This window comes from Osmerus mordax, chromosome 21 (assembly GCF_038355195.1).
Source record: "Osmerus mordax isolate fOsmMor3 chromosome 21, fOsmMor3.pri, whole genome shotgun sequence".
NCBI classification, from domain to species: Eukaryota; Metazoa; Chordata; class Actinopteri; order Osmeriformes; family Osmeridae; genus Osmerus; species Osmerus mordax.
This window is the reverse complement of record NC_090070.1, coordinates 12,872,140-12,881,611: the sequence shown is the minus strand read 5'-3', so window position 1 is coordinate 12,881,611 and position 9,472 is coordinate 12,872,140. Positions and strand designations below refer to the sequence as shown.

General features: G+C 41.0%; 2 protein-coding genes across 2 annotated transcripts; one reads left to right on the top strand and one right to left on the bottom strand.

Moving 5' to 3' along the window:
- Positions 1-1,155: 1,155 nt before the first annotated feature.
- LOC136965078 (zinc finger and SCAN domain-containing protein 2-like) lies at positions 1,156-5,311 on the top strand. The gene is made up of 3 exons (XM_067259075.1): positions 1,156-1,348; positions 1,821-2,072; positions 3,973-5,311. The coding sequence occupies exons 1-3, from the start codon at positions 1,156-1,158 to the stop codon at positions 5,097-5,099; spliced, it is 1,572 nt and encodes a 523-aa protein (XP_067115176.1). The 3' UTR covers positions 5,100-5,311.
- Positions 5,312-6,923: 1,612 nt separating this feature from the next.
- Positions 6,924-9,206, bottom strand: LOC136965088 (gastrula zinc finger protein XlCGF57.1-like). Its single transcript, XM_067259088.1, is given in 3 exon segments — positions 6,924-7,365; positions 7,367-8,462; positions 8,985-9,206. Coding segments are annotated over 3 exon segments (1,305 nt in total). The 5' UTR covers positions 9,178-9,206; the 3' UTR covers positions 6,924-7,349.
- Positions 9,207-9,472: the final 266 nt, after the last annotated feature.

The following is a 9,472-nucleotide window of genomic DNA, read 5'->3' as shown; positions in this document are numbered from 1 at the left end:
CCTATATGTTTATTGTATGCACCTTCCTGCCAAAGCAAATTCCTTGACTGTGCAAACTTTCATGGTGAATAAATCCCATTCTGATTCTGATTCTGATAAGATACAGTGTGTAGAAAAAGGTAGGTCAGAATACAACATATTGGTTGGGTGTTCCTGGTTAAAAGAAAACAACATACAGAAAAGAAAAACTACAAAGGTATGCAAGCACCGATCATACACCACAGCATTCATAAAATAATCGAAGCATCGAAGGCTCCACTGTCACACCGGCTGTCTCGACAGCCCCAGTTGCTCCCCAAGGGCTCCTGGATGTAATGAGCTGCAGCTGCAACCGTGCAGGCCTGTCATGCACAGACTATTGCAAGTGTGAGGGAGGAGTCGCCTGCTGTAGTTGTTTCACCAGCAAGGACATGGAAGACGACGAAGGGGAGCAATGTGTATATAATGATAATGAAGAGTGGTAGAGTGTTGTTTTTGTATGACTGACTTTTAACCTGGATGTGAGTTTCCACCAGTAGTCAAATGTTGACATGGCCTCCGTTTGTTTTTCATGATCAGTGCAGACATATAATACATAGTTTGACCTTTGACCTTCATTTGACCATGACCCCTTATCTCTTTATAGTTACTACTAGTTTTATACTTACTCTTTATGGGTTAATCAATAATCAACTTTATCACCAAACCAAAGGTTGGACAACTAGGTCAGCTAGTAGTCGAAGAATGTGTAACAAGTTTGAAGTTTGTATGGTCGATTTTGACAAAGATATTGAAGAAACATTCGGGCTGTACTAGTCTTTTACCCGGTCCCTAAATATGACGCGGAGCCTGAACGGAGGTACAAATATGAATGTCTGTTGAATATCGAATATAAAACTGATTTCACCTGGGTGTTTGTCCGAACGTCAAAAAGCGGTGGGTATGTTGACACCAACCAATTGCATTGAAGCATAGATGGTCCAAACGTGTACAGACATTAAAAACGGCGACGTCTGTACACGAACGACTTTTGGCACAGTCGGCATTCCATAGTTTTTAACTCCTCCCCGACTGCAAGCGACAACTCTCGCCGGTCTTTTCATGCAGCAGCAGCTGATTGCGGACACTGCTAATAGCTAGCTTTTTTGCGCACAGTATCAGTTTTAAGCCACCAAAATGTCAAAACTACATTTGTTTAGAGATTTTATCCGTGAAAGACTAAGAACGGCAGCTTTGGAGATTTTCGGGGCCGTTGAAAAAACGTTTGCTGAGTTCCAAGATGAAATCTATAATTCCAAGGAGGAGAGCGCGCGGCTCAAACGATTACTGGACATTGTTACTCCACCGGAGATCAAGATACACCGAACAGGTAGGTCAACAGTTAGAACGCCACATATTTTTGGCCAAGGCTAGCTCCAAACAACCGCCAAATAACTAGCTTATAGAGTCTATTGGTTTCAATGTAGCCCTTGAGCCAAAAAGTTTGCCCACCCCTGTTATAGACTTCGTGGAACACCGCCACGAGGTTGCAAACTATTGAATCCAATGTTCAGGAAGGGGGGAGTGGAGTTGTACCCCGTGTACATTTTACTGTCAATCTACTAGGACCTACATTGTTTAATATCAACCGGTCTGTTCAGATCAGAGTCCTGAGATCACTATCTACTACGATATCTTGCCCTAAAAAACATGTGTAGCAGAGTCTCAGCCGACCATGTCAGAAAAACAACCAGCCCTTCTTGACACCAATCCAGTGTGCTCCTCACACCTGATGACATGGTTTCTATCTACCAGACATGTTAGGCTGCATCTAACTCTTGTCTTGCCTATTCTTCCCCCAGAAGGGCAAGAGGTCTCTCTCCCGGAGCCCACACAGATTAAAGAGGAACAGGACATCAAAATGTCTCAATTAAATGAGATAAGAGAACTTTTTGGTGAAATACTGACAACAGCAGCTTCGAAGATTTACTGGGCCGCTGAGAAACCGTTTACAGGGTACCAGGAAGAAATCTCTCGTTCCAAGGAGGAGAGCGTGCAACTCCAACGGCTGTTGGACATTGTTACCCAACCTGAGATCAAGCTACAACGAACAGGTTTGATGTTCATACCTTCGTGTTATACTCTGCTGTGTCTAGAATGATGCTGTGTCTAGAATGCTGCTGTGTCTAGAATGCTGCTGTGTCTAGAATGATGCTGTGTCTAGAATGCTGCTGTGTCGAGGAGGGGGTCACATGGTCACTTGGGTGTAGGGCGGGACCAGGGGCTGGTTGCACAAACACCTTAAAGTCAGCTTTAAGGTTTCCTTAAAATATAATCGGTTGCACAAAGCACCCAGAAGTATTTTCCTTAAGGTTTCCTTAAATGTTCCCTTAAGTATTTAAGGTTTTCTCCTTATCTTGGTCTTATACTTAAGGATTCCCTTAAAGTTTGTTAAAGCGTTGCACGAAAGCCTTTAGCAAAGTAAGGAAGAAAACTTAAAGTACCTCTGACTTATTCTTTACCTCAACATGGCCCAGTTTATGGAGATAAATGAACCCATCCCACACTATAGCACTCTGGTAGGCTACTGTGCTGCAGTCTAAACATGAAGGCTATTTATGTGTCGGCTACCACTGTAAGTAGCTCGACTCACGCCGGTAAATGCAGAGTAACTGTTGATCTCATTTTGATCTACACAGTTAGAAGAAGTAGCTCTCACGTAAACGTTACTGTGTAGCAACAAGACCTACAAGTAAAGTTGATATCACCAGTTTTTTTGGACTCCCTCCTGTAATTTGTCATCTCTTTTTTGGACATAAGTCAAGTTATCATATTTTTTTGTTTTTTCTTGAATTGACAGCTTCACCAAACTTCTTGAGTTTATTTTTGTTGCAATTTCGTCCTACATTCGTTTTTTGTTTTCAAATTTACTTTTTAGTATGTGCTTTCTTTTGTTGTATTCCTGTAGAAGCACAATATTTTCCTCCTCTGACCAATTTGGTTTTCTTGCCTTCATCCATTTTTTAGTAGGTCTATGAGCTAAGCTAGAGCTAAGCTAGAGCTAGCTTTTGTAAGGGGATGCACTAGCGATACAACTGAACAAACGCGGTCTCCGTGGAAAAGGTCGAATTTTACTGCTGTGAAATCACTTTCAATGTAGTAAATCCCTTAACGTTTCACCTTAGTCAAGGAAACCATTTAAGGGATTCTGTGCAACACCCTTAAGTAAATCCCTTAGCTAAGGACAAATTTACCCATAAGTGTCATAATTAAGGAAAAAACTTGGTGTTTTGTGCAACCGGCCCCTGGTGACTGTGAAGGCTGTAGCATTATGACATAATACTGTGAAGGCCGTAGCATTATGACATCATTTTGTGAGGCCTCCCCCTCCTGGAAGAGACCATCAGGATAGACATGGTTCATCAAAGGATGAAGATGATCACTCAGACTAACTCAGGTCTGATTTATAGTGATCCTCTAATGGGACATTTGTGAAATGGCTGGTAAATACATTAAATTTACATTTAGTTATTTAGCAGATGCTCTTATCCAGAGCGACTTACAGTAAGTACAGGGACATTCTCCCTGAGGCAAGTAGTGAAGTGCCTTGCCCAAGGACACAGCGTCATTTTGCACGGTCGGGAATCGAGCCAACAACCTTCTGATTAATAGCCCAACTCCCTAACCGCTCAGCCATCCAACCCCCCAAATACAAATACTGTTCCCTGACTAACCCTGTAAATACAGACTGTTCCCTGACTAACCCTGTAAATACAGACTGTTCCCTGACTAACCCTGTAAATACAGACTGTTCCCTGACTAACCCTGTAAATACAGACTGTTGTATATACCCATATGTGAAACCCTCTGTGACTTAAAAAAGAAGACTAATTACATTTGATTTGGAGATCCCTTCCATTTCAGTGTTCGGGTGTAAATGGCATATTTTTTGCTGTCAAACATGTTGGATTGCAAAATAATGTTGTCTAAATATAACTGTTCTCTTTCCTCTAGATGTGCAGCAGCTCTCTCTCCCAGAGCCCCCACAGATTAAAGAGGAACAGGAGCTGTGGACCAGTCAGGAGGAAGAGCAGCTCCAAGGACTGCAGTCTGAAACTACAGACTCCATCTTCACTTCTCTCAGTTGGAAACGTGATTCTGATCAAGAGGGCTCTGTTGAATTTTCTCATCTTTTCCATATTGTTAAAGTGGAGGACAGAGAAGGAGACTCTCTACCCACCAACACAACTGAGAAAATCAAAGCAGAGATTCATGTACAAGACTCTGCTGCACCAGAACCAGGCAGTGACTCTCAGCCCCTCTCTGTTGTTGCTCCTGACTGTCCTGCAGCTCAGAGTTTGGAGGAACATGGAGGAGTGATGCTTTTCCAGAACAGAACACAAAACAATGAGGCTCTTCCAAGGGATAATAGACCACAGGGAAGTCACACAGGAAAAACAATATATCAGTGTAAACAATGTAACAGAACTTTTAGATCTGAATCTCGTTTGATTTTGCACATGAGAACACACACAGGAGACAAACCTTTTCAGTGTCAACAATGTAACAAACAGTTTGCTCACAAAAAAAATTATGTTGGTCACATGAAAAGACACACAGTAGAGAAACCTTTTCAGTGTCATCAATGTAACAAAACCTTTACATCTGAATCTCGTTTGATTTTGCACATAAGAACACACACAGGAGAGAAACCTTTTCAGTGTCAACAATGTAACAAACAATTTTCTCAGAAAGTTAATCTTGTTAGTCACATGAGAATTCACACAGGAGAGAAACCTTTTCAGTGTCAACAATGTAACAAACAATTTGCTCAGAAAGTTAATCTTGTTAGTCACGTGAGAATACACACAGGAGAGAAACCTTTTCAGTGTCAAAAATGTAACAGCCAATTTTCTGACAAAGGTAATCTTCGTCAACACATGAAAAGACACACAGGAGAGAAACCTTTTCAGTGTCAACAATGTCACAAACTATTTACTAAGAAAAGTTCTGTTGCTGATCACATGAGAACACACACTGGAGAGAAACCGTTTCAGTGTCAACAATGTGACGAACGATTTGCTCACAAATGTAGTCTTGTTGGTCACATGAGAAAACACAGGAGAGAAACCATAGTGTGAATGATGTAATGTTTTATGCCAGAAGACCAGTTTGGTTTATCTAATGAGAAATGATATAAGTTTGAATTGATTTCCTGTCCAGTGGGTATTTATATGCTTTGCTTCCTCCCTTGTTGTATCTGCTGGTGCCAAGCAAGGAGCACCTTCCACCTTAGATACCGTTACCTTCCACCTTAGATACCGTTACCTTCCACCTTAGATACCGTTACCTTCCACCTTAGATATTTTTGAAAAGGTTGAAAAAAGGTTTCTGAACATTAACATGCATCACTCTATTTCTTTATAAATGGCCAAATTGTAATATATAGGGGGGGACCACTTTCCTCAGGCCTCCAGGGAAATCTGTTCCCCTGTGTTCTCGGTGTAAAAGACTGGCGTATAGATGAAACTTGTTATACATAATGATCACAGTAACATACATAACCAGCATCACTGTATTGCTTTATAAATGGCCAGACTGTAATATACAGGCGGGGAACCATTTTCCTCAGACCTCCAGTGAAATCTGTTCCTCCTGTGTTTTCAGTGTAAAAGACTACTGCACTCTATTGTGCTCTGCTTTACTCTACTCTATTTTAGGCTTCTCTGTTCTTCTCTCCCCTCTTCTCCTCTCTCCTCTTCTTACACTGTGTGGAAAAAAAGTTTTGAAAGGTGGAAAATAATATTTTTTGAAAGGTTGAAAAAGTGTTTTTGAAAAATTATTTATACAAAAAATCAATGAATAAAAAGTTTTGGAAAAAAAAGTTTCTAAAGCTTTAAAATATTTGCTAAAAAATGTTTTGAAAGGTTGAATGACATATTTCCCTAGAGGCCTGAAGAAACCGATGTGTAGATGACACTTAATAGAAATGGTTTGTAGTGAAGATAGTCTGTATTACAGTCTACATTTTGAACATTAAAAGGTTTTACTGGCACTTTCTTATTAGCCAAGTTGTTATTTCATTAATACAAATTATTTATTGTAGTCCCTGTAGATGTAAAGCATACCCATCTAAAACAGGTATCTAATCTAACAGACTGATCACCTTCTGAGAATAGAGAAGGGAAAGGACAACATGTGAATCGTGCTTTATAACTGCTTCATAATATAATATCAGATTCATCAAACATTGAGTTGTTCCATTGGTATTTTTTCATATGTTCTGTAGATTTCAATACAACTGACAGATTACTATTTGGTCAACATTTGACCATAAATGCTGTAGTTGCCTGTTGCTTTAATAACTTAAAAGCGATAGCCTATATAATTTTTTGACAATCTGGTAACTTTAATAAAACATAAGTTGGATAACTACAGCTTTTACTTTGAAATCTGTTTAATGGTGCCCCCTGCCACTATATACCTGGACCGATATTGGTGCAACACTGTACTGTCTGAAAACACAACTCGGGCTCAGGAAGAACGACAGATTCTTTTTAATGGAGGTTGTCTCATTTCTACACTGCACCGTTTGAAAACTATGGACATTAGCTGATAGTTATTGACAAAGAGGTGGTTCAGTAAACGACGCAACTACGCACCTCCCTGGACAATTAGATTTGTTTATAGAATTTATCTGTGAGAGACGGCAGCTTTGGAGATTTGGAGAGTAAGATCCTGAGTTCACCGCTAAGTTGTGAGGGAACAGTGATCTATGAACATATATGTAGGATGAGACATGTTCGTTGATTACCCATGAGCCTTTGAGGATGTTACAGTTGTGGGGAACCCTGACTCCTCCTGTACAGGGTATCTCAGCAGAAACTCACAGAAAACAAGGAGGTCAAAATACAAAATCCGGTGGCCGAGGATCAATGAACAAAGTCAGAGAAAGGTTGACCAGATGTATTAGTAGCCGGCCGGGAATCATTAAACCATCAACATCTAGCACTTGGTGGTCGAATGAATGCAGTGGGGAGGTTACAGAGTGGCGTCTATACACTGAAGTACACATACAAAGATAGTATCCATAGTACATTTCCTTACTGGGCACAGCATGTGGTCAGCATATTCTTATACTTGAATGGTCTTACCTAACCATACAAAACACAGGTTTAGTGTAAATTAATTTTCATTACTTGTTCAAGTACCGGATTGATAAGCAGCATCAGTAACATTAGTAATACCGTTAAAACTTGAACGATCCCCATCCCTAGTGGCACCTTGCCAAAGGCAGGCACACCCAATAAAACAAGATATCTCAAACAAGACTGAACATGTTGAAACAAATGAGACTTGTGACTGAAAGATTAGTTACATTCCTGACACTGCTAAGGTTTCCCTCCTGTGGGTCATCATATGTGCAACTAGACTAGACTTTCGGCTAAATTTGTTTTGACATTCCTGACAGTGATATGGTTTCTCTCCTGTGTGTGTCTTGATATGACGAACCAAAGTACATTTCACGCTAAATCTTTTGTTACATTCCTGACACTGATAAGGTTTCTCTCCTGTGTGTGTCCTCATGTGCATAATCAAATGACTCTTAAAGTTAAATATTTTGAAACATTCCTGACAGTGTAATGGTTTCTCTCCTGTGTGTATCCTCATATGGTCAACCAGACAAAACTTACTAGCAAACTGTTTGTTACATTGTTGACATTGAAAGGGTTTCTCTCCTGTGTGCATCCTCATATGACGAACCAAAGTACATTTCATGCTAAATCTTTTGTTACATTCCTGACACTGATATGGTTTCTCTCCTGTGTGTGTCCTCATGTGCACAACCAATTGACTCTTCAAGCTAAATCTTTTGCAGCATTCCTGACAGTGATATGATTTCTCTCCTGTGTGTATCCTCATGTGGTCAACCAGACATGACTTATGAGCAAACTGTTTGCTACCATGTTGATATTGATAAGGTTTCTCTCCTGTGTGCGTCCTCATATGACGAACCAAACTGGATTTCAGACTAAATGTTTTGTTACATTGTTGACACTGATGTATTGTTTTTCCTGTGTGACTTCCCTGTGGTCTATTGTCTCTTGGAAGAGCCTCATTGTTTTGTAAAAGCAGCACTCCTCCGTGTTCCTCCAAACTCTGAGCTGCAGGACAGTCTGGAGCTACAACAGAGAGAGGCTGAGAGTCACTGCCTGGTTCTGGTGCTGCAGAGTCTTGTACATGAAGCTCTGCTTTGATTTGCTCCTCAGTTGTGTTGGTGGGTAGAGATTCTCCTTCTCTGTTCTCCACCTTAACAGTCTGGTCAACATGTGAACATTCAGAGGAGCCCTCCTGATCAGAGTCATGTTTCACACTGGTAGAAGTGAAGATGGAGTCTGTAGTTTCAGACTGCAGTCCTTGGAGCTGCTCTTCCTCCTGACTGGTCCACAGCTCCTGTTCCTCTTTAATCTGTGGGGGCTCTGGGAGAGAGAGCTGCTGCACATCTGGAGGAAGGAGAAAACATAAGTTTACCTACTTGTCATAATTCTGCAAACTAACTTCCCTGACAGGTAACAAAATACCAATTGAAATCAAACAATGTCTGTATAGGAGTCAGGTGGCTGAGCGGTTAAGAAATCGGCTGGTAATCTGAAGGTTGCCAGTTCAATTCCTGGCCGTGCCAAATGACGTTGTGTCCTTGGGCAAGGCACTTCACCCTACTTGCCTCAGGGGAATGTCCCTGTACTTACTGTAAGTCGCTCTGGATAAGAGCGTCTGCTAAATGACTAAATGTAAATGTATACATTAAGGTGCTCTTAGCAGGTAATAGGTGTTAAGGTGAACCTCTCGTTACCCCAAATGGATAGAATCTGCCTCAAGAAGACTATGATTGGATCTAAACATCACTGTCTAGAAGACGGATGGTCCAGCAGCATGAACCAACCTTTCTAATTTAGCTACCCCCCTCTTACATGACAACGATTCTACGCACAGAAGATGATAACATGAATGTATGAATATCAAACCTGTTCTGTGTAACGTGATATTAGGTTGAGTGACAACGTCCAACAGCCTTTGTAGCCGCGCATTCTCCTCCTTGGAACGAGAGATTTCATCTTGGCACTCAGAAAACATTACTTCAACTACCTCGAAAATCTCCAACGCCGCCATTGTTAGTCTCTCACGTAAAAAAATTCTGATCATGTTTAATTTAGACATGTTGACGCTAAAACCTCAAGACTCCTTGGGAAATCTAGAGAAACTGCAGTCCTTGGAGCTGCTCTTCCTCCTGACTGGTCCACAGCGCCTGTTCCTCTTTAATCTGTGGGGGCTCCGGGAGAGAGAGCTGCTTCACTTCTGGGGGAGGAAGAGGCAAGACAACAGTTAGATGCCTTTTATGTCTCATGACAGCTGAAATGTAGGTCTACATATATAGAAGTACTGACTACACTCAAATTAAGTAAAGAAGTGTGGGCTTTGACTTTACTCTGACAAGTAAAACGTAGCCATTACT